Source organism: Callospermophilus lateralis, chromosome 13 (assembly GCF_048772815.1).
Source record: "Callospermophilus lateralis isolate mCalLat2 chromosome 13, mCalLat2.hap1, whole genome shotgun sequence".
NCBI lineage: Eukaryota > Metazoa > Chordata > Mammalia > Rodentia > Sciuridae > Callospermophilus > Callospermophilus lateralis.
Window position 1 is genome coordinate 84,337,424 of NC_135317.1, and position 26,214 is coordinate 84,363,637.

The following is a 26,214-nucleotide window of genomic DNA, read 5'->3' on the forward strand; positions in this document are numbered from 1 at the left end:
AACTTACTTTGTCCTGGCCTGAAAATTAATCTATACTCATTTTTAAGAATGGTATAGAAAATTTAATATTTCATAAGACACTATACATAAATTTATAATGCCATCAACGTACCTTTGCACATTGGCTTTCCTATCCATTTGCCATTAATACATGTTATAGTATTGGACCCGTCCACTTGGTAAAATTTTGGACATCTGTAAGTCACTTGATCTCCTGACTTATATGATTCTTTCCTCTCTCCTAAAAGTGTGGCATCATCAAAGTTGGGTAAATTAAAACAATCTGTTCCTGAAAGAAAAAAATATGTATTTGTTCACTAAATTATAAAATATGTAATATTTAATAGTCATATTCTAAAATAATACTTAGCTACTTATAGAACCAATGAATAATGAATAATATACTTCTGACAACTTAACAAAATATGATGTTTTTACTTCAATTGAACTGTTTATCAAAGTTTATCAAACGTATAAGATAGGAATAATAATTGAAGAAATATTAGTAGTTCTAATGCATTAGATCAGATTTTTACATTCAAATTATTTTTTTGCTCACACTTGCCACATGTATTATGTATTTCTACTTTTGGATTCTGAAAATGTGAATTACTTACAATAATTATTTCAAAGTTTTATGAAATATGTATTTTGTAGTGAGATTGGTGATGAACTGAGCATGAGATGGATGAGTAGGGGCCAGTTTCTCTAGGAACAGAGAGAGATAAGAATTCTGAGAATGTACATTAGAGGATACTAAATGTTCACACAAAATGATGTGAAAGTAAAATAATTTGGTTGTTAGTGTCAAACTTCTTTTAATGACTAGGCTATAATTCTCTGCTAAACTCAATAAACTTCAGGTACCTTGTAAAATTCTAGAATTACAGCTTACTTTATTATTTGTACTACTTATACTTTGAATGAGGGAATCTATCACACATATTATAAAATTAAATACACTGTACTTATGCATTCTGGTGGGGAAGACCATTTTCCTCCTAAACATTTTATAAATGCAGGTCCATCAATCCCAAAACCTTCAGAACAATTGTAAATAACTTCTTGTCCATATGGGTAACTGTCTAACTCATGAGACACAAAACCATTAGGAATGGAAGGTGGAGGTTCACAAGGAAGTCCTAAAAAATAAAATAATGAAAGAATGAATCCATGTTTTACAACCCAGAAATTCAATTTTATAGGTCAATTTTGATATTTCACAGTTTTTGAAAAGAAATAATAATAAATAAGCTATTATAAAGTCACAGAGAATGTGCATAAAGGCTTCTTAAGTCCACCTTTCTCGTGTAAAAACATGAGCAAGAAATTGAAATAAAAATGTCGATGCTTTTAAGAGACCACCAGAGATTCTCTAATTCAACCATGAGTGATAAACAGAAACATCCTCAGAATTAATAACATTGAATAAATTGATGAGATGGATATACCAAGTATTGTAAGACATCAGAAGGAACACTGTAAGGAAAATATTTTTAAAATATTTAAAATCTTGTTTGCAAAGCAAACACTACAACTTACATAAATTTAAATTCACTGCATGTTATATTCTTTTAAAAAGAAATGCCAAATTAAAAAGTGACTCTATAATGAACCAATAAAATTAATAAAAATAGGATTGATTCAATAATGCAATACTATTTTAATTGTAAAATATTTAAATGATTAAATACATATGATAATCTATATTATTCTATACCCTGACTTTGACAAAAGCATATTATATTCAATTATTTGTACTCTGAATTATTTAAGTATTTGTATTCTCAAATCAGAATTTGAGTTTTCATGCAGTCCTCACCTACACACTGAGGTGGAGGACTCCATTTGCCCATGTAGCATGTTATCTCATCTTCCTCAGAGGTTGTGAAACCTTCTTCACAAATATAATTCAGTTTAGTGCCATGTGCATACTGTCTGGATTCAATTCCTTCTTTCCTTTCTTCTGAAGATCTAGATGGACTAATTCTTCCATGGTCAATGTCAGGTAGTTGAGAACATGAAAGTTTTTCTGTATGAAAAACAGAAATCAAAGGGTCAAACATAAATAAAACGTTTAAATTAAAACTAAAATCAAATACTATTTAAGTCTGTCGTCAAAACATCTATGCTATCCTCTTGCCCAATATCTCCCTTGATTTGTGTCTCTTATATTATATGAAAAATATTCATAAAGAGAAATTTATCTGCTAGTTACATAATATCCCAAAGTGTTGTCCAATTTTGTTGACAGAAATGAAAGATGGTGACTGGTTTATGAACCTAGATCATAACTTACAGTTTTAGGATCAAGTGTAATAGATAGAGAAAGAGAAAAAGTCATCATCTTTTTCATTTACATAAAGCAGAGGGGATTATTAACTTCAACTGAAAGTATGTTATAAAGCAAGTTGCACAGTACTGACCAACACAGCGTGGTATTGACTGCCATTTTCCATTTTTGCACACAATTTCTTCTGCTTCCTTAATCAGATAATTTTCTTTGCAAAGCACAGATACTTTTTCTCCATCCTGATATTTCACTGTGGTTTTCATATCTTCAGCATTGGGAATCTGAGGTGGAGGTGGGCAGAAGTTTATCTCCACTTCTAGAAAATATTAAAATTAGATTTCTTGAATAAAAATAGTAATTTAAATATATAAAATACTTTTCAAAAAATAGAAAATTCATAACTATGTATCACAAAATGATGATGTAATTATGTTCCATATTTATATATGTTATACTTCTCAATTTGGATGGCAGTTTAATATTACCTATTTTGATGGTCCTCCCATTCTTTTTTAAGCAAACTTCTTTATTTACAAAAAACTTATTATTTGTAATCTTTAGATAATCTTAACTGATTAATACATTTTTAATCACAAGTATTAAATAAAGTATGCAATGAAGGTGTTTTTAGAAATATAGATGAACAAATGTATTGGGACTGTATTAAAACCCTTTTGAAATCTACCAACAGAAGCTGATTAACTAGAGTAAAAATTTGTTGTCGGTTAACAATCAATTTGTACTGCTTCTAGATCATTAACCATACTTACAAATAATTTACAGTGGTGCCATTTGAAGTCTCAGCCCTCCTGAACTTACCATTTAGAAGCACACTCACATTGCCTAGGGGTATATAAATTGAAGGTATATACCCAGTTTAATGACTACACAGTTTAATTGTAGTTACACAATTAGTAGGGTATAAAATACCCCTCTGCAAACTTATATCTCAGTTCTCATAAAGCTAAATTCCTCAGATGTATCTTGATGGTTTATAATGTGAAGATGAACTATGTCCCTTTTGACTGGGGGAGGGCTCTGGATGAATCTGAAAGCAATTGGACCTCTGATTTCTTGAGCTTGCTTTCTCCTCTTTTACTGCATTTTTTAGTTCATTAAAAGCCTTATGCAAGTGCACACTGGTAAATACTATAAATCTTTTCAAGTGTGTGTTATGCTGTTAATAGCTCCTAGAGATATTTTACTGAATAAACTTGATTCATGATTATTATTTACTCCAAGGTTTCTGTTTTTGTTTAAGGCAATATAATCATATTTTATCAATAATGTTTTCTAATTTCTATTCTTAAATATTTTCACATATTTCTCAATGTTTTCATTATACATTTTCATAAATTTCATAAATTTATTTTCCTCAATTACTAATAATGTTTAATTATTCTTCCTATTTTCCTTAAGTATGTTCCTTTTTGGCTTCTAGATTGTTTTATATATTGCTTTTATTTTGTTATTTGTTTTCTAATGTATGTTTTAATGCTATAAGTATCTCTGCATTAAATCTGTTCCATAGATTTCAGTTTATACTACAATTATTGTCATTTAATTTACAGTAATTTTTGGTAGTAAGCAATTGATAATGAAGTTGTTTGTTTGTTTTCCTATTTTCCAAGTTTGCAAGATGAGCATTCAAGATATGTAGTTAGCACTTTCATTACTTTAATTTTTACTTTTAGTTTAGAGAAAATACCTTAGGAAGTTAATTATTTAAAATTCATCTAGATTTCCTTTATCACACAGATGTGATTAGTTTTTTAATGACCTGGCTACCTAAATGGTAACTGTAGAAAGGTGGGGGAGGTGTGTCACTAGGAATATGCCCTAAAAGGATGTTCACCATCCCTGTGGCTCCCCACTCTTTGCTTCCAAGCTATCATGATTTTAGCAATTCTTCTCTGCTATGATACCCTGCCTCATCTCAGGCTCAGAGCAATGGATTTGGCCAACCATGAACTGAACCTCTGAAATGTGAGCCCCAAATAAACTTTTCCTTCCCTAAGCTGTTCTCAGGTATTTTCATCACAGCAATGAAAAGCTGACTAACAGAAAAATGATAAAGAATCATTGCTGAGAGCCATTGCCAAGTAGGAATGACACATGGCAATTTCTTTGTCAGCCTATTCAATGTTGCTTAGAGGAAGGACTCTCCATATTGGACCCAGGTCATTTGCAGTGACATTGCATGTAAGGTGACCTTGCTCAAGGACCAGGGCGGATCCGGGTTTAGGGCGGATCAGGGTTTAGGGCTCTCCTTGGGTTTAGGGCGGTTCCAGGTTTAAGGTGTACCCTGCTGGGAATAGGGCGTATCCTGCTGCCTCAGGTGTGCCGGCTCCTGGAGTTCCCGTTGAGTTCTCTCGGGATTCAGAGAGTATTTGGGATTTTCCCCCAGAACGTGTTTTTCCTCAGAATGTGTTTGTAGAGGGCCGGTGTGAGACTGGGAATAAAGAATTGCTGTTTGAATCTACAAAGCTGTGAGCGGCTCGTGATTTTGTGCCCAGCCAGACTGCGGCAAATCATGATAGAGGACAACATATCAAGAATGTAACAAAGGAGTGACAGAGCAGGAATCCTCAATCCTCCTTTTTCCCATAGACACACTGGTCAACAATACATGAACTAATTCCCTTTGAGAGAAATCTACAAAGTGGTTGAAAGGTTCTTAATGCCAGGTGAGCCCTAAACAAATGTATCAAAGCCAGTAGGAAGATTCATGTCTTTCCATATCCTCTCCCCTAGCACATAGCTACACAATTGATAATAAAGTCCAGTTTCCAGATTTTTATTGGGCAAAGAAAGGAAGATTGGAGCTTGCGTTAATGCCCTGAATTTTCTTAAATTTTGTGTCAATTGTCTCAAAGTCATGACTCGATGGAATACACTTCAAATGCTCAAAGACATGCCCCCAGTGATGTGCCTCCTTCAATCATATCTTACCTGTTTTTAGTCACCTGCCTATATAAATTCTTTTTAAGCTGGAAGTACAGTACAATACTTTTAGTCAGTAGTTTTTTCATATTAATAATCCATCAAATGGATTAATCCACTGATTAGGTTATAGCTCTCATTACCTAATCATATCACCTCTGAGCATTCCTGCATTTCATACACATGAGTTTTTTGGGGACAACTTATCTAAAACATAAAAATAACCAATAAGCCAAAGAAGAAATCAAAAGAAAATTTAGATAGTATCTTGAGACACATGGAAATGAAAATATATCTTGCCCCAAACTTATAGAATCAGCACAGCAGAACTGAGAATTACATCATATCATGTACTAGCAGAGTTTTTCCTCAAGAATGAAAGATTTAAGGGCTGCTGTTGTGGCTCAGATGTAGAGCACTCGCCTAGCATACGTGAGGCCCTGGGTCCAATCCTCAGCACCACATAAAAATAAAATATTGTGTTCATCTACAACTAAAAGTATAAATATTTTTTAAAAAGAATGAAAGATTTAAGATTTTTTATATGTATGTGTGCACACAAACATGTAAAATTCACTGTACTATCAATAAAGAAAATGTATTTAGCATTTATTCAACATCCCCCAATGATCAAAATTTCTCAGCTAACTAGGAACAGAAAGAAACCCCCTCAATTTGATGAACAGCACCTATGGAAATCCCAAAATAACATATGACACTTATGGTAAAATATTGAATGAAGAGTGCTGAAATAAATCAATACTTTCGTAGTAAATTGATTCTTTTTCATACATATTGCTTGAACAACTGGCTATCCATACAGAGAAAAAAAACAACAACTGCTACTTAATCTTGTACTCAAAATTAATGTAAGGTGATAAAACTAAATTCTAATACTATAAAGCTATAAAGATTCAGGAAGAAAATGTAAAAGAACATGTGTTCTTCACTGCATGTAAATTGTTTCCTTTTAAAAAAATTATCTCAACATACATTATATATAATCAGAGATATGATAAATTATGATATAATTGTGTATTAAGAATTGTAATGCAAACATAAATAAATAAATAAATATTACCAAAATAAAATAGAAAAAGAAAATTATCAAGTTAACATATATGCCTTACATTTCTTTTTTTAATTGGTATGGCCATACTTCCTATATATTGGTATGGCAGAATTTCAAAACTATTGAAGCTAGTCCTTATAATTTTATAGAGAAAAAGATATAAAAAACTGAAAGACTAGAATGTTCTTTGCTATTCAATTGGAATTGCAAATGTCAGTACAACCCAGAATTTTCAAGGCAGATGTTGACAAAAATTACCTTCCAACTTCAAAAGAAATTATATCAACACATAGCTAAATTTTTTAAAAAACACAAAATACTACTTCTATAAGTGAGGAAAAATGTAATGAATTTTAGAAAACATTGTACAAAAGAACTTACTTGTGCAGGTTGGTTCAGGGTCCCATCGTCCATTGACACAGATTGAATGTTTCTGCTCCAACTTTCCCCTACATGGGTAACTGAAGTTAAAATTATGATCATATTCATTTTTATCTGATTGATTTGCTTCATATGCAGTTAGTCTTGGTGCTTGACACTTCTCAAGTTGATCTGTTGCTATAAAATGAAAATATTTCCATGAAAAGACCAATTATAAGAATCAAGTCAATGTAAAGTAGCTCTACAGTCAATGTCAAATGAAATTTTGATTTGTGCCTTTAAATTCTATCAACCAAATTATTCCTGGTCACCACTGCATGAGATGAGCCTTTATGTCCTATCTTTGAACTATTATAGAGAATACCTGTCATAAAGATATTTTGTACTTTGGTAACTGAAAGAGCACAAGAGACTCATTTTCTCAGAAGATTTGCATACTAAATAGTTATCAAAGAACTAAATTTGGAAAAAATTTTTAAAACACTAGATTTGGTTCCATATTTGAAATCTCTGCAAAAGATTCATATTCATTTGTTTTCCTAATTGCAACCACCACTATATTATCTATAATCTAGAATCCTTAAATATTAAAATAAAAACATCATCTATGGAAATATAATATAACAAGTTGTTCATTTAAACATATTTTTGAGAGTAGTAACATAATAAAATCTATCTAAAATATAATTTATAGGATATGAATAGTTAAGAAGATTTGTTATATGATCCGAGAGAGAGAGGAAATGCTTGGAATAAGAAATTGTGTGCTTTCATTAGAAGTGTAGCTTGGTAGAGGCTTGCCTGTCATTTCCAGGCTCTAAGTTCAATCCCTACATCATAAAAAGAAAAAGTAAAAAAGAAATCAGGTGCTTTAAAATCATAATCTCTCTTTTTCCATTCTTAGAGTCTTTAAGAAACTATTATGTATACCAGATCATACTATAATCAAATAATATTATAATACCATAACAACAAAATTTTGCTGACTCTGTTATGAGTTCAATAAGTACTACGGAAGCTTTCAATGTACCATATATTTCAATAACTCAGGGAAGATGAGAGTTCTTTTTGAAAATGACAAAATTTCTGTATTGGTCTCTGTAAATATTTGTTATTAACAATTTGAAATGTGAGGATGAACAGAGCAAAGAAAAATCAGTAACTACCAAAGCACAGTAAGTTTGTAAACCAGTCTTTAAAAACAAAACAATGAAATGGGAAATTTAAAAGTACATGAGGTACTTGAGAATTAGTCTCATCCTTGGGGCTGGTCCACAGTGTTGAGAAAGGAAAAGCAAGAGGTAGAAACTAAAGGAAGATCTTTGGTCAAGGGAAACTGTTTGTGCCCTGGATTTGATCGGTTTCTGAAAGGATTTCTTTGGTTTTGGGAGTAAATAAATATATTGAGAAGCATGAAAAGCTAGAGTGGTGGAAAGTACAAAATGAATATTGAAAGGGTAGAATTATAGACCAAACTATGAGAGCTGGAAGGACTTATATGAAGCAGACTATAGGCAGTAAGCAGAAGATGAATCACAGGATGAAAAACTCTGAGATCAGAAAAAATAATAATTGTAGCACAACTTTGAGTGTAAGTTAAAATGAAAAGTTGAGAGTTTCTCATCCCTAATATTAGTTTTCCTCCCATATGAAATCAGATAAAACCATCTGTGTATGAAAAAGGACAAGGATAAGGTGAGGTCCAAAAGGATTGAAGACACTTTATTCACAGAAATGTGTTTAGCAAAAAATGTAAGGGTTAATAATCAACATAATTTATTGTTTCATTTGACAAAAACTTAATAAATGCTTCTGTATGTCAGCCATCTTAATGTCATGAGAACAAAACAAAGGTAATTCCTGTTCTGGAGGAACTCTACTCTGTTCTGAGATTAATTATGTCTAGAAATCCAATGAATAAATAAGACTGGATACCCAGGACAGACTTAAAATGAAGGACCTAGGGGAACGCTAGGAAAGAACTCAGTCTAAGAGAAAAGTGAAGAATCTTTCCTTTGGTCATCAAAGGCTTGATCACCAACAGGGAAAGTGTGAAATCAATCAGTGATATTTGATTCCTGGCCCAACACCAGATATGTAATGTTGCTAAGTTACTACTAACACCTGTGCAGAGGCTCATGAACTTCAGCTTGCTAACTGAAACTGAGAATTTATCCTTGTCAGAATCTCTGACAGAGAAAGATTCTTATAGGAAAAGCTAGTAATAAGTGGGTATTTTGTGGACTTTATTTGTTTTCCAGGGCTTGAAAGACAGAGTGCCATATAGAACAACAACAATATCTATGTAAAATACTTATATTTTTTGGAAAGGAATATTCACATTTTAATCATGTAATTAAGTAAAATCTAGCTTTACACTTATAAGGTAAATAATATTAATAGGGATAGAAACATTAATAAATTTTATCACTACTTTTATTTATTTCTTCTGGAAACTCATATTAAATGCTGAGCAATAAAATTCATTATAGTTAAGACTAGACTTTTTTCAAGAATATCTCTAATTTTATGAATAGATTGCAAATATCTTTTCCATAAAACTTAAACTTCATTAAGTGTGAATTTGAGGAGGGTAGTCTTACCAACACACAGAGGAAGTTGGGTCCACATTCCACTAATACATGTAATTGATCTGTCTCCAATCATTGTAAAGGTTTCTGTACAATTGAACTCCACTGAATCCCCATGGTGATAAGGAGGGTCAGAAGGCTGGGCAAAGCCATGGTCAAGTTCAGGTATAGCTCCACATGTTCTCTTCTCCTCTATGTAAATTTCACAAATACATGTTGATAATGAAGACACAGTATGTATGCTTAAATAAATACAAAAATGTTTCAGTTTAAATTTAGTATTTTTAATATATTACCAATACATTTTGGCAAGGTTGTCCACGTTCCATCAACACATTGAATTTTATTAGGTCCCTTCATCAAAAATCTAGGATTGCAATTATATTCTACTACTACATTGTGTCCATATTCTTCTTTCTTTGTTTCTTTAACTTCCCCATTGAATAGTGGAGGAGGTGGACCACATGACTGTACTTGATCTATAGTAGAAACAATGGTTAATGGTTAAATTGTCTATCTTGCACATAAAAAATCCAGAAAAATGGAGAGACTTCTTTTGTAATTGATTATTTTTTCATATGATTAATTGTAAAATTCTTAATTAAAAATAAATTTTTACATTATATTCATATTTCCAAGTTGGATTAATTCTATTATAGTAACATTGGAAATATTTTAAAGCTTTGAATATTTTCAATGATGTAGATATTTTGAAGATACATACAAACTGTTAGCAAATGTGGTTGTGTAAATTATATTAATTTTTCATTCTATAGTAACACTTTATCATAATTTTTTGAGAAAGTATCATCAATGAGACAAGCATTTAATCAACATCTTTAAATGATTTTCTAATGTACTTCATTGAATTAACTATAAACTGTTTAAATTTTGTTTAGATATACTCTATGAAACTTGAGAGAAGTCCTGTACTATATAAAATGTCCAGTATTAATGGTAACAGTGTAGGAAAAATGGAAAGTAACAAAGTAAATCTCTCTAGTCTCAGCTACCATATTTGTATGTATGAACACTCCCAATACATATTTCAAGAAATAATTGGTGATTAAATTCTTAAATAAACTTTAAGTTTAGTTGTGCTTTCTGCCACATAGCACATATCAACTTCATTAATTAGATTACAGATACAGTGGAAGCCAATACAAAATTAATAGAAGAAGGAAAAAAGGTTTATATTCAAAATTCTAATCATCATATTTACAACAGAAAGATAAACATTCACCTTTACATATTGGGATATCCGGGGACCATCCAAAATGGTAGCATTGTACTGAATCTGGTCCAACTCTTGTAAGTCCTAATCGGCAGGAAAATTTCAACAAATCTCCAACTTTATATTTATCTTTCTTGGGATCAGCAATTAAGAGTTTTCCCATTTTGGGAATCCTGCATTCCCTTTCTAAAATAAAAAATAAAATAATTTAATAAGAATGTATAATTAATCATTAACAAATTACATTTTACATTGTCATTTTAAAATGAGGTAGGTGTTCAGTGATGCATATACAGGACAGTATCAGACAAATCCTCTTCCTGGAAAAAAATGTTACAGATTAGTTTTATTCACTGCCTAAATTTACTCATCTAAGACTCTGAGAAATATGGTTATATTGAATGGCAATATATCTGTCCTGAAATTTAACTTGAAAATTCAACTAGTTTTCACTGAATCTGGCTTATTATTGATATTTGTAAAATTTAATGTCATATTTTTGTACCCTTAAAACACGGAATTATTCTCATATTAAATCAATCTGCTTTGTATAAATTTTAAATTGTACATTTTTTAAAAAACTGGCTTTTCTGTTTAATATAATTGAGAAAATAGATTATATTAAAAAGCATTTCTAATGTATTTGAAGTTACAGTAACATTAAAAAATTATATAATTAATATATTACAAATAAAGAAAACAAACTAAGAAATAGTTCAAAGTCAAACTGATAGGTGTCTTGAATCCTTACATTAATATTCAATTATTTTATTATAATAAAATTGAAAAAGCATTTTTCTTATTTGGAATACCTCTTCCTTACAAATTCATAAAATTAAAGGCTGCAATTAAAAAATTAGAACCATGGTAGAAAGAAAATGCATACTATCGAAATTCAAGTACCAAAACATTTATAAAATTAAATGTACACTAAAAACTATTTTTAAGAATAATTCTTCAAAAACTAAAAGTTTTATTTGTGGGTCTGGGGATGCAGCTCATGCTTAGCAGGTGTGAGGTCCTGAATCAATCCCCAGAACCCCAATTAATTTTGTAATTCTTTTGAGTATTGCAGATTACTTGAGAAAAAAAACTACACTTGAATGAGAGTTACTGAGATTCCACTCCTTGGATTATATTACAATCGTCTACATTAAAGTCATTTTGTCTTTGGAGGGGGTTTCAAAATGGCAGACTAGAGAAGCCACTCTTGTGACTGCCCAAGGCATGAAACCAAGAAAGCAGACAGGTAGCTTCTTAGCAAGGTGGGTGTACAAAAAAAGAAAACAAAAAAGGTGGGGGGAGGCTTTATTGGAATTTAATGCTGGACATTCAAGGCAGATCAGGGACTCAGAGGTTGTATAAAATAAAATAAAGAAGAAATCCCCAGCTCCACAGCCACTACCACAGCTGGAAGAACCAGCCACAGCAGTCCCTCCATGACCAAAGTAGAGTGATAAGGGAATTAAAGGAGCCCACATTTGGGGTAGACTTGAGGCTTATCTAGATATAGAAAGTTTAGAGATCAAAGACCCTGCCCAACTAAACTGAATGGGGTGCTTCACAGTATGCTTGTGTGGGAAAGAAGCCACTATCTCTCCAGATTTTATGCAGAGAACAGAGGAAAGAACCATTTTGCAGTGGTGGTGTGGTGACCAGTAGCCAGGAGAGCTGATTCCTGAAAAACCCGAATTTGGCCCAAAATACAGGCCTAGAAAACCCACACTCATGACATAAAGTGTGTCTAAGTGACCAGGAGAAAATCAAATGTGGAGAGAGGTTTACACAGAGGAGAACTGGTTGTGGAAACCCACGTGGCTCTCCCCCTCTCCCTCTAAACATGCTGCTTTCAGAACGGACTAGAAGAAACATGCCTAGCTAGGAATTCAAAAGGGTGAGGGTGGGAGAGAGTGGGTTTGGAGACTGAACCCAAGACCAGGAAACATGGAATCAACAGGTGATGAAGTGGACTTAATATTGGCTTCTCACCCACATGAGTGGAACCCAGGGGAGATCCCTGGGGTGCAGTCTTCCAACATGGACTGACGATTGCTGATCCCTGGAGGTGCATGATTTAAAGTCTCCAGACCAATTGGCATTCAGTGAAGAACCTAGAGGCCCACCTAAATCTAAAGCCCGCCTTCAGGAGTTCCACCTATGGGATTACCTCTCTCTCCCCAGCAATCCCACCTAACAATGCTGAGAAGGGAAGCTAAGACTCTTTTGTACTCCAGCAAACACAATTGTTAATTTTTCATCAAGATCTTTTTTTTCCTTTTTTTCTTTGTTAAATTGTGACCTTGAGTTATTCATGGACATTTATACATATTCATATTTGTTGTTTTTTTCCTCATTTATAACATTTTTGAAACCAGTTACTTTTCATGGATCAGTATTTTGAGGACTAGGATGTTTGATTACTATATTTCAGTTTTGTTTTGTATTCTTTTAATTTTGTTTTTAATTTTAAAAATTTTTACCTTATATATGTATTTTTTTCTCACTTATCTGTTTCTTTTTATTTTCTTTCTCTCTTTTCTTCTGCTAACAGCCAATCTCCATTGTTCTCCCTTCCACTCTTCCTTTAAATTTTTACTTCTATCTTCTCTCCTCCTCCCTCATAATCATCATATCCCACATCACTTTTGTTCTTTCCAGCCTACTATTTGAAATTGTAAACCCTTTTGCAAACATGCTGTTTTTACTGTGGGAAATAATTGACCATATAATTTCTGTTTATTGTGACATTTAGCATTGTAGATATCATAATAGGAACTGTCTGGTTTAAAGCTATATATTGTTTGCATTGGTTATTGTGATTATTTGTTCCCATTTAAACAGTGAGGTACTGGAAACCTTCAGGGCCACTACAAGTTCACAAGGCAGAAACTCTGCTGCCTCAGAGCCATATTGTCACATGGGTAGCTACATAAACAACATGAAAAATCAAGGGGAACAAATTGCCCCAAACAAACCAAGGTACTTCAATAGCAGAATCTATCAACACCACAGTAGAAGAAATGTCAGAGAATGAATTTAGAATGTACATAGTTAAACTGATCTGCAAAGCAAAGACAATATAAGAAGTAAAATCAAAAAGAAAATACAAGAAGTAAAAGATCATTTCAAAAAAGAGAGATTCTGAAAAAAAAAAATCAAGCAGAAATCCTCCAAATGAAGGAATCAATAAACCAAATTAAAAATTCAATGGAAAGCATCATGAGCATTCTAGACCACTTGGAAGACAGAGTTTCAGGCAATGAAGACAAAATATATAATCTTAAAGTTGACTGTGGAGAAAGATGTTAAGATACCCTGAACATAACTTCCAAGAAATATGAGATAACTTGAAAATTTAAAATTTATTGGGATAGATGAAAGCTCAGAGATACAAACCAAAGGAATGCACAATCTCTTCAATGCAATATTAGAAAATTTCCCAAACTTAAGAGTTCTTTTGTGTGTATATTTATTTTATGCTGTTTTATATAAATTCTCTATTTCATCATATTATAGAAAGCACTGCCCTTAACAAGAAAAAAATGATTTTGACTGTTGAGTACTATCGAACTGCTATATGTATACAGAGATAGTAACTAAACGTGTGATTTAAAGAGAAGTGTGAATGGACAAACCCTGGATGAGAAATACTTGTCTTTGTCTAATAGTCCAAATCATATATCTTAGTGCTGATGAACAGAAATGTTAGTATAGATATTTTTACTCTAAGGTGTTTACTACTTTAAGATTTCTGTAAGTCTGTTTTGCTTAAGTGGTTTAAGATAATAAATAAGATGTTTACATCTCCCCATAGAAAAGAACTCCCAGGACATTTGAAATAAAGTTGTATGTCTGTCAATCTGTGTGCAGTTTTATGTTACATGGCTGAGGCAAAAATACTAAGCTGTCATTTATTCACTCAATATATGGAGACTTACATCTCCTGGAAATGTGATTATTAGTCTTCCTAAAATTCGCAATAAAAAGCTACTTTGACTGAATTCGTTTCTATTGCTATATCTCTGTCACTCTTACTTTCTCTTCTCTTCTGCACATCTTAACATTTTCCATGTCTAGTGACAGTGGAAAAGCAATGAGAATCATATATTCATAACTCTCATTCAGTGCTGGAGATTGAATCCAGGGCTTTGGGCTGGGTAAGCACTCCAGCACTAAGCTAATGCACCAGCCTTTTTTGAAGATGGACACTTAGTATTGTAAAAGCTTCTGGCTGCACACAGCATGTATCTGCTTATAATCACATATATAAAACATACTAAAACTATTTTTATTAATTGGTTTATTATGTGCCTTAATTCATTGGATTTTGGATTGATTCTCTGATACTGCAATGAAAAATCCAGAAAGCAGAACTGAGTTTGTGGGTATTTTTTTTTTTATCATTTTCCCCTAACTTATAAAAGAAATTGCTTGATATCCCAAATGGATTAAATTTTAGTGGATGCTCAATCCTGCCAATCAAGTCTCAAGGTGTGGTATCTTCTACTACCATTTAAATTTAAGCCTTTGAACATTACACGGTGTTCTTCACCTTCTTTCCCTCATGCACTATTCAATCTCAATGCCCTTATCTCATACTTCAAAATACAATAGAATCATCAGTTTCTGATTCTTTTCAGCATTAGATTTACACACCCATGTTCTTTACTTCCTCCTGTTACAAAATTGGATGGTCTTATTGGCAACCCTTACCAGTATTTCCAACAGGAGCCCCATATTGCCAAATCCACCACATTTTTATAGTCTTCTAATTGGACATATCAAAGAAACTACAATAATGTAATTAGATTTCCTTGACTGCATTGCATGACAGAAATATGGCAAAAAAAGTTAGATGGACTATTTAGCCTACTAACCAAAACAATCCTTTGTATACGGCCTACAGGAGGCATTAATTTAACTCACTGCTTTAAAAATAGATTATTATCTTTAATGTTGAAAATACTCCTTCCTCCCAGTTTGTTAAATCAGGAGGAACATCATGATTTCATGTTGTTCTTTAAAAATATAGGTAATTCAAATAGGTAATTCAAATTTCTAAAAATTAAATACATGCCAATTTATTTTTTTATATTGAAAACAAAAAACAAAAATTTCTGAGACAGTACTTACCATAACACGTGGGTATATGTGACCATCCATTGTCCTGACATACTATGAATCCTTTGGCACGCTTGAATCTGTTTTCAAACCCAACATTACATTCATAGTCCAACTTGTCATTGAGTTTAAACCACGTGGCATTACTTTTGGTTTTAGCATTCTCAAATGCTGGCATATCACAAGATTCTAATGCATAATAAAATTGAGGATTTTATTTCTATTGTAATTTAAATGACAATACTAGTAAATCTCACCCCAAGAACACAGACTTTATAAGTAAATATGTGACTAGAATTAAGTACTGTACAAAAATAGCCTAAGACCAATGATAAGTCATTTTTCTGAAAGTTACAATAAATTAAAAATGTTCCTTCATAACCTTTTTCTAATTGCTTAAACTCTCTGAAAAGCTTACTTTAAAAACTTTTTAAAATTCTATTTTATTTAAGCATTTACCTTATGCTAGTAATAAAATAGTAATAAATGCTAGTAATAAAATAAATATGTATTACTTGTTTTAGAAGACTGAAATGGCATTTTGAGAATTAAGATGTCAGACTTATTAGTAGTTGTGACATAATAGAAGAAATGTGGATTGATTAACAAAATATTAATGTATTTTAAATAAGATTTTCTATTTCTTAATAAGAAAGTTTCATAATGGGTTATTTATCAGAATTTAGCATATGATGAGTTTTATAAGGCAGCAATTTGTATCATTTTTTAGCCAGATGCTGTAAGCATAGAAATTGTAAAATAAGGAATAGAAATTAAGAAGTAAGAATGAATATCTTAGTCATGTCATTTAAAGTATGTTAAGTATTGCTTGCAAAATATTACTGAATAACTTTGAGTTTAATAAGATAAACAGAAATAATCATTCCTAGAAAATCTTCATTAACCTTGGGTATTATAGCAGGAAAATCTTTCAACACAGTAAAATCTGGTATCATCTTGAAACACTCCCTCCTTTCCAATATGTAGATGTTTATGCAGATGTTTAAGGGGGAGGTTTTTCAGAAGTGGACCTATCTTACAATATCAAACATATAAGTTATAAAGGTTAAAATATTCTGAGGTTATATACCAAGGCCCTATATTTTCACTAAGAACATTACTTTTATGTCTGGGAGCAAAGTCTTTGATATAAGAGGTTGACCACCTAAAACACAGTTATACCTAACAGTGACAAAGATCTCAGCTAAAATAAATGAGTCAGCACCAGAATACACATGAAGCTCTCTGAGTCACTTCTAAATCATAGTATTCTTTAAAATGTGTGCCAGCGGAGGAAAGATGTACTTATGTTCTACCATACTAGCAATTCTGAGGAAAAAATGATGGCATATACTTTTCATCAAATGTTTTTGTTTGCTTATTAAAATGAAACATAGTCACATCAAGAAAGAATAAATCACTTACTAACACAGGAGGGTTGAGCTGACCATCCATTTTGGAGGCAGGTAATTGATCCCGATGTGTTACCATCTTCAGTTACATAGCCTGGTTTGCACTTATATTGTGTTGCTTTATTTAGATTATATATAAAGTCAGATTCAGAAAGAAACCCATTCTTAATTTCTATATCATTTTTTGAACATGTTTCTAGAAGGGAACAGGATAAGGAAAAGACAAGCACATGTAATATAATTATATAAAGACCCTAATAATATGACAGTGCAAAAAATAATGAGCCATTTGTGTCTAAATATCTGGAATAATTATTAATCATCCAGGTTATTGTGCTACAGAAATTAAGCAATGAGTTTTGAAAGATATTAAATAAAGGTCCTTTATGAAATGGTTTTTTTTTTTGGTAAGAAGGTTAGAATTAAACATTCATAATCCCTTCTGAGAAATTATAAGAAATTCTTTTGTCTAATGAATCCAGGATCCAATAGCATGCCATAACTCCATAGGCAATGTGTTTATTTTCCCTTAGGACTTGCTTTAAATCTGAAAATAATTTGAAAATACCTAAACCTCATCTAACCAATTGGGGTTCCTGAGATCAGGTAATGATCTCAAAGAATCTGTCAGCATAGTTACTACTGGCTCCAAGAATTTGAAATGTCATCATAATTGTGTGCTTAAAACATAATGGATGCATAGAGTTCAAAGAAAATGACAAAGAGCAACATATTTCTTGATGTTCTCAAACTAAAATATTGATTCCTCAAATTACATATTACTTAACTTGAAACTAAAAGTTGACATCTGTCAGTTATTAGTTTCTTTCCATAATAAAGCTTCATGTGTATATAGATAAAAAGGAAACAAAAATAAAAAAAATTAAATATGTTTGACTGAATGATAATGAAAACATTAAATAAAACATAAACTGACCCTTAGGTAGTGCTGAAAGGGAAATTTAGCATTAAATAGCTATAATTCCATTATTAAAGAATAAAAATCAATAATTTGTTCACTTTAAGAAATTAGAAAGAAGCAAACAAAAGCCACATGACTATCAATTCTGGGGAAATAAAACAGCGGAAATCAATTGGAAAACAAATGAGACAATGTAAAGAAGCAAGAGTGATTTTGTACAGAAATAAAACTGATGAAGACCAAGCAAGAATAATAAACGGAAACAGAGTTCCAGCCACAAATAATGAAGAAACTGAACTAATAGTCGAAAATCATTTTTGTTGCGGACTGGAATACAAGCAGCACCACCTGAGGACAATCTCAGAGATAAAATAGGAGGAGTTCTCCTGAAAACAGCAGACAGGAAGAATCCAAGCAAAAGATAGCAGTTTTGATAAACAAAGGAAACAATAATCAGTGTTTCAAAGGAGATTGAGGTCACAAGAATTTTTAGGATAGAAAACCAAAGAGGGAGAAATCATAGAGTGAAAGAACTACAAATCTGCACAGCAATCCCCTAAATCCTTTAGCTGAATGCTGACATGTTGTAGGACAAAACTCCATGACACTGGGCAACAAAGAATAACTACCAGAGGGAAGAAAACCACTGGAGAATAAGGTCAAAGATTCCAGAGCACTCCCACATTGGGAGAAATTCAATTTTGAATGGTAAGAGGAGAAAGAGCCTTGGACTAGATCACTTAGTAAAGTCTCCATAATGGGCCTTATTAATATTCTGAATAAACTAGCCCCAGAGTAAAAGCCCCCTGAACCAGTGTTAATAACACTAAAACAGATAAAAATGTTCAAACAAACAGTTTTTCAAAACAAAATTCAAAACAGGTGATCCAGGATGAGGATGTAGCATTTACCTAACTTTTGTGAGGCCCTGGGTTCAATCCCCAGTACAGCAAAGAATAAAAACAAAAAACAGATAACTGTCCAGGTCTCCAACCCCAAACACCAAGAAGTAGTGACAAAGAAAAGCCTGTTTCTTCAGTCAGAAGATAGAAGGAAAGTGAAAGAAAAAAACAGTTTTGTCAATATCTACCTCCCACCCCACATACACACAAAACTATTTGGGTAATGTTCCCTCTTCTCCATCCAAACATCAATGTACAAACTGTGTATCAAAATTCTGGAGTGCCACTGAAGCAATATGGAATGAATTGATGACACTAAATATCTGTATAGAAAGGATTAGGGTTCCACATCAATTACTTTAGCCTGGGGGGCAGGGCTGGAGTTGTGGTTCAGAGATAATGTGCTTGCCTCGCATGTGTGATGCACTGGGTTTGATTCTCAGCACCACATACAAATAAATAAAATAAAGGTCCATCAATAACTAAAATATATTTTTTTAAAAATTACTTTAGCCTCTATCTTAATACGTTAGCAAAAGAAGAAAAAATTGAATATGAAGTGTGCATACAAAAGGAAACAACAAAGATTTGAACTAAAATAATAAAGCAGAAAAAAGAATTATTACATATAATATACAATATATACACATTACATATTATGTTATATACACACATATACTATATATTAATACATGATATATTTAATATTAACATATACACATAATATATATTTATTATATGTAATATACACGATATATAGAATATACACATACATATATACACATACACACATAAAAATTAGAAGTGTGTTATTTTAGAAGATCCCTAAAATTGATTAAACTTTTAAAGAGATTTGTCAGGAAATAACAAAACAAAAAAAAAAAAAAAGAGAGAACATGCAAGTTGCCAATAATAGCAATGCTAGGAATGGCCTCATTAGTTTTTATGAACATTAAAAGAACACAAAAGGAATATTTTGATTTATGTCAATGAATATTACAACTTAGGTGAATTAACTAAGTCATTGAAAGCCACAGACTACTACAGCTCACTCAAGAAAAAATAAATGACATTAAAAATATGAGTTATATATCTAAAAAATACAGATAGGATCTTTATGCTGAAACCCACAAAACCAAGGTGTAAGTTTTCAAAGAAGGTATAACTAAATACAGATATATATTTATGAATTGAAATCCAATAATATTATATTGATAACTTATATATATGCATATATGTATTATATATACATACACATATATATGTACGTATATACATACATTGTATGTATGTATATCTCAATCTCAATAAAGAACCAAGCAGTATTTCATATTTCTTTTTTTAGGGGGTGGATACTGGTGATTGAACTCAAAGGTATTCAACCACTGAACCACATTCCTCAGACCTTTTTTATATTTTATTTAGAGACTGGATCTCACTGAATTACTTAGCACCTTGCTGTTGCTGAGGCTGGCTTTGAACTTGGAATCCTCTTGCCTCAGCCTCCTAAGCCACTGGGATTATAGGCATGGACCACTGTGCCTGCTCATATTTCTGAAAAAGCTGGTTCTAAAAATTACATGAAAAGGCAAAGAGACTACAGTATCAATACAATTTGTAAAAATGTTTGAGGAAATAGATGTGTTTAACCTAATTTAAATATGTATGGAAGTCTCACATTACCCCATTAATATGTACAATATCTATGCTTTTATGTATCAAAATTTTAAAAAGGAAAAAAGAAGGTAGAGGACTTATACAGAATATTTTGTCTTATATAATGCAATAGTAATTAAAACAGTCAGTGATACTGTGAAATTATAGAGTAATGAAAGAGAAGGTATAGTCCAGAACTGGATTTATATCATGGTCAATTGCTATTTAACAAAGGATCAAAAGCAAAATCAAATCAGTGGAGGAAACATTGTCTTTTCAACAAATGTTACTAGAACAATCAGGCATTCAAAAGGACAATAACAAGCCTCTACATAAGCTTCATACAAAAATTAACTCAAAAATTGAATATATATATTTACTAAAGGTAAAATGTGAACTTTGAGAAAAGTATATGACCTTGGTTTCAGCAAAGAGATTGTGAATTGTACTCACAAAAAGACATGTTCCACAAATGAAAATTTTGATACTTTGAATGAAATTAAATTTTAAACACTTTGCTCTATGAACTACACAGTTAACAAAATGAACAACAAAGCTACAGATGGGACTAAAATATTTGCAGCATGTCTACCCAATAAATGGGTATCTAGAATATATTAAGCAGTTTCAACATTTAGTAATAAAAAAAAAAAACAAAGAAAAGTAGGCAAAAGCTTTTCAAAGTCTTCACCAAACGTGTGTAGATAGCAACTAAACATGGTAAAAGAAACAGCAATATTAAAACAAATGCTGAATGTTTTCTCTGATATAAGGAGGCTGATTCATAGTAGGGTAGGGAGGGGGAGCATGGGAGGAATAGAGGAACAATACATAGGGCAGAGGGGTGGGAGGGGAAGGGACAGGGCAGGGGGTTAGCAAGGATGGTGGAATGTGATGGACATCATTATCCAAAGTACATGTATGAAGACACAGATTGGTGTCAACATACTTTATATAAAACCAGAGATATGAAAAATTGTGCTTAATATGTGTAATAAGAATTGTAATGCATTCTGCTGTCGTTTATTTTTTTAAAACTCAATTAAAAAAGAATAATTAAATGACTTTGACTTTGAAACTGAAAAAAAGAGAGAGATACCACCACACATGAATTAGAATGGACAATGTAATGGGAAACAACTCACTACATCAAAGGGTGAAAAAGTAATATCTTCAGAAGCATCAGACAAAATAGCACTAATAATTCATAGCAAGTCATCAAACAATGGTATTCTGTGATGCATTTGGCTAATTTTTATTTTATTCAGTGATGATTTTAAAGGAAACTATGGCCAATTAATACTTATGTAGAACATACTAATTTGTCTATTGCACTCAAGTATATTTGAATTCCTCTGCCTATTGTCACAATATGATTATGTGAGGTTTAGATTTAATTCAATGATGACTAAATATATATTGACAATAGTGACATATCAATATGAAAATCAATGTGAGATTAGTCAATTACATGACCACCATTGAGTCACTAAAAAAGCCAGAGCAAAGCACAGGATCCTGGAATTTACAAAGAAATTCTTATCAATAATTTTAGCCAGATAAACCAAGGATATGAAAGAAAACGAAAAAAAGAAAGAAAGAAAGAAAGAAAGAAAGGTAGGGTAGAGAGAGGTAAAGTATAGAAGAAAGGAAATTTATTGGATGCTAGCTCTAAAACAAAAGCAAGAGACAAAAAATTTGAATTTTTTAATATTAGACAAAATTTCACGTCAAGAGCTGAGAAGATGGTGGGTGGGATCGAGGCACAAATTCCTAGTCTCTTTATAGCACAGAAAGGAGGCAGTGAATGAACACTAGAATTGTGGGTGGGTGAAAAAATAAATGCTCTAAGGCTAAATACTGTATAAAGTCTAAAACCTGGAGAGACTTGAAGATCAGATCGGTTGCCAGAACAGAAAATAAGTACAGAGTTCCCTAACCTCCAACCTGAACCAGAGTAGGGTAAGAGGCTGTGGGAGTGGGGGTAGGGTGTGGGCAAGACAGAAAGAAAGAGAATGAATGGGAAAGCTCTTAAGCTCACCCATTTAAAAATATTCGGAAAGGCAGATAAAATTTGAAGGCTGAGGAAAATAGCAATGTTCTTAAAGCAGATCAAACACCATAAAACCAAACTGTGAAAGGAAAGCTGACCCAGGGAGTCTGTAGCTATCTCATGGAGCCCTCAGCTGACCAATCACTCCCCTAAGTCAACACAGCATCTTCCTATGCCCAGATAGCTGCAAATCAATCAGAGAAAAGTCCTCTGCATTGAGACCTTTTAAAAATACATCTAGAAAGAACTTCTAGAGGGACCGCTACTAGCCCAAAATTGCTAAAAAACCCTTCCACTCCTTCTCACTATGAACAAGGAGGTTCAGGTACAGACCTGTGTGGGGAAGTGCCCCTAACTCAGTGCTCTGCTCAGCCTCCCTGTCATCTAGGCACAGGAGAAATGCTCTGGGCAGCTTCCATGGGATCCAGACAGTGACAGATCAGCAAAGCAGCTTTGGCCCTGAGTAGAGGAAAGCAGAGCCATCAGACTGCATCAGCCCTGACCACCAACATTGAGAGGAGGCACCATAGGAAGCCTAGGGACTGTACCTTTAGTCATGGAGCTGGAGGAAACCTCTGGAATATCCAGTGACATAGAAATCCAGTTTCTGGATAGTGCAGCCACTGGAAGAAGCTGCTAAAAGAAGTTCACTGAATACCTAAGTAAACTTAATTGGAAGGCACCTAAAAATATAGCCAGAGGGAGGTCACACAAAGGCAGAAAATTTCCTGATCCAAAATAGCAGGAATTGACTGCTCCCAGCCAGACCTACAGCACAAATGATGAGTAAAAGGACTGGCTGGCCTTGCCGTCAGTCATAGTCAACTGAAGGAATCGATGCCTGCTGTTAAAAGCAGGGGCAGTGGAAACTAGAACCTAGGTGAACCACCTGAGTCAGGTTACTACAGAACCTAGAGAGCAGCATGGGCAAGGGCAATGCTTCTGCACCACAGAACACCCACAGAAAATTCACAACCATGAAAAGGACCCTGCCAAGGGGAACAGCTACATGGACACTATAGAACCTGCATCTTGAACTCCTACACACAATAAAAACAACCAAGCCACAAGACTGTACCCTCCAAGCAGTCAGCTACAGGTCCCTGACCTGACAAACCACAACATTGGACATTTGTGGACATTCCATAGCAAGTAGGGGGTTGGCTCCTGTGCCTCAGTAACTCTGAAGCAATCCATACCCAAAAAATAATAAATATCTACTACATGGTTTCTTTTGTTTTCTCTTGTTCTCTTTCTTTCTTGCTTTCCTTTTTTCCTTTCTTTGTTGACCAATCTTTTTTATTTATTTCTTTTAGCCTTCATTTTAAATTATAGCAACTTTACTAAACATAATAACTACATTTGACCTATTTCAAAACTTTACTACAAGTTTTATACCTGGATTTGAGGGACTGTGAAGAGCAATATCAACAAGTTTTCATTTCTCATAAGGTTGAATAATATATAGCTTGACTATGAAGTAATTATAGTAAATAATAATAATAAGTATCCAGTGACATCTCTCAAAGTGGTATGATATTGGGATCAGCGTATGACACAAACTGACTTAAAGTATCAATATCTGGATATTCAACAAACACAGGTCTCTGAAGAGAAAAAGAGCTCACAAAGTAGTCCTTTGCATAAATGAAGAAATGAAAATTATCCCAATAGAGGGGTAGACATAAAAACAATGTGAAAAAGAAGGGGAATGAATCATCCCAAACAACCCATAATGCTTAAACAACTGACTGCATTAATGCTACAGTGGGGAAATTTTCAGAGAAAGAATTTAGAAAATTCATAGCTAAATGTTCCATGAGCTACAAGAAGATGTAAGTAGTAAAATTAAAGAAGAAAATACAGGAAGTCAAAGATCACTTCATAAAAGAGATATACATTCTGAAAAAATCTGACTTTGAAATGAAAGACTCAATAAATCCAATTAAAAATCCAATGAATAAATAAATTAAATAAATTTAAATAATAAATAAATTAATTAAAAATCCAATAGAATAAATCACTTTGAAGATAGATTCTCAGGCCTTGAACAAAGTACATAAACTTGGAAATAAGGTTGGCCAAAAAGAAAAGATTCTAAAAGAATATGACCAGCATAGTAAAAAATCTTGGATAACATAAAGAAGCAAAATTTAAGAAGCACCAGGGAGGATAATGGCTCTGAAGTTCAAGCTAAAGAGATATACAATCTTTTCAATGAAATAATAGCAGAACATTTTCAAAACCTTAAGAATGAGATGGAAATTCAAATACAAGAGTTATATAGGACTATAAATACACAAAATCACAATCTATCCACTGCAAGACACATTATAATGAAAATGCCTAACATGCAAAAGAAGGATAGAATTTTTAAAAGCTGCAAGAGAAAAGGAGCTCGTCACATTTAGAGGTAAACCAGTCTAGATTTCAACTGATTTCTCAACCTAGACCCTAAAAACCAGGAGGGATTAGAATAATATATACTAAGCTCTGAAGGAAAATGGATGCCAGCCAAGAATATTATACCCAGCAATATTGAGCTTCAAAACTGAAGATGAAATAAAAATCTTCTGCGATAAATAGAAGCTGAAAGAATCCATAACCAGAAAGTCTGCTATAAAACTTATTCGATGAAATATTTCATGAGAAGAAATGAAAACCAGCATAAGGAGGAATTACACTAGAAGAATAGATAAATAACAGAGAATCAAATCTGATTTAAATATTAGAAATAAATCAAAAATTCAGAAAATAAAAATAATCTCTCTAAAATAACATGAATATAAATGTTCTAAAATCTTCAATCAAAGACATAGATTGGTAGATTTTAATAAAAAACAAGACCCAACAATATTCTGTCTTTATCTCACAGGGAAAGACATCTACAGACTGAAGGTGAAATGATGGGAAAAGACATAGTGTGCAAATGGTACTGGAAAACAAGCAGAGAAAGCTATTGTTGTATCAGAAATGCAAACTTCAAGTCAAAATTATTCAGAAGAAATGGAAAAATTCAGTATTGGAAAAGATCACTTCATACTGCTTAAGGAAATCAGAGAACAATATATAACAATTGCAAATATTTATGCCCTCCAAAATGGTGTGTGTGTGTGTGTGTGTGTGTGTGTGTGTGTGTATCTCAAACCCTTCTCAACATTAAGTCAAATAGACTACAACACAATGATACTGGCTAACTTTAACACACCTCTTTTATTACTAGATATACCATCCAGATATAAACTAAGTAAACGTTTTATAGAACTAAAAATAATATTAATAATATAGACCTAACAGATATGTACAGAATATTTCATCCATCAATTAATGAATTCACTTTTTTCTCAGCAGCACATGTAAAATTTTCTTAAATAGATCATAGTTTAGATCAGAAAGCAAATCTTAGCAAATGCGAAAATAATAGAGATAATTCCTTGCATTCTATCAGATAAATATGGAGTAAAATTAGAAATCAATGATAAGAAAAAAAATAGAAACCAGTATAACTCCTGGAGATTAAATAATACATTTTTGAATGATGAATCGAAAAAAGAAGAAATCAGTGAAGAAATAAAAAAATATTTTTAGAAGAAATCAGAATAGTCATACAACATATCAAAATCTCTGGAATTGT

The 26,214-nt window shown here is 32.5% G+C and overlaps 1 protein-coding gene across 2 annotated transcripts in view; it reads right to left on the reverse strand.

Moving 5' to 3' along the window:
• LOC143412221 (complement factor H-like) overlaps positions 1–26,214 on the reverse strand; it is an 80,750-nt gene that overhangs the window by 9,818 nt on the left and 44,718 nt on the right. The window contains exons 10-19 of one of the 2 annotated variants that reach the window (XM_077110705.1): positions 17,061–17,243; positions 15,648–15,824; positions 10,524–10,700; positions 9,577–9,759; positions 9,293–9,472; positions 6,690–6,866; positions 2,427–2,609; positions 1,823–2,032; positions 969–1,142; positions 113–289 (exon numbers count right to left, since the gene is read on the reverse strand). In XM_077110705.1, coding sequence (XP_076966820.1) covers positions 113–289; positions 969–1,142; positions 1,823–2,032; positions 2,427–2,609; positions 6,690–6,866; positions 9,293–9,472; positions 9,577–9,759; positions 10,524–10,700; positions 15,648–15,824; positions 17,061–17,243 — 1,821 coding nt within the window. The remainder of the gene's footprint in view (positions 1–112; positions 290–968; positions 1,143–1,822; positions 2,033–2,426; positions 2,610–6,689; positions 6,867–9,292; positions 9,473–9,576; positions 9,760–10,523; positions 10,701–15,647; positions 15,825–17,060; positions 17,244–26,214) is intronic. The other variant, XM_077110706.1, reaches the window with a different exon arrangement.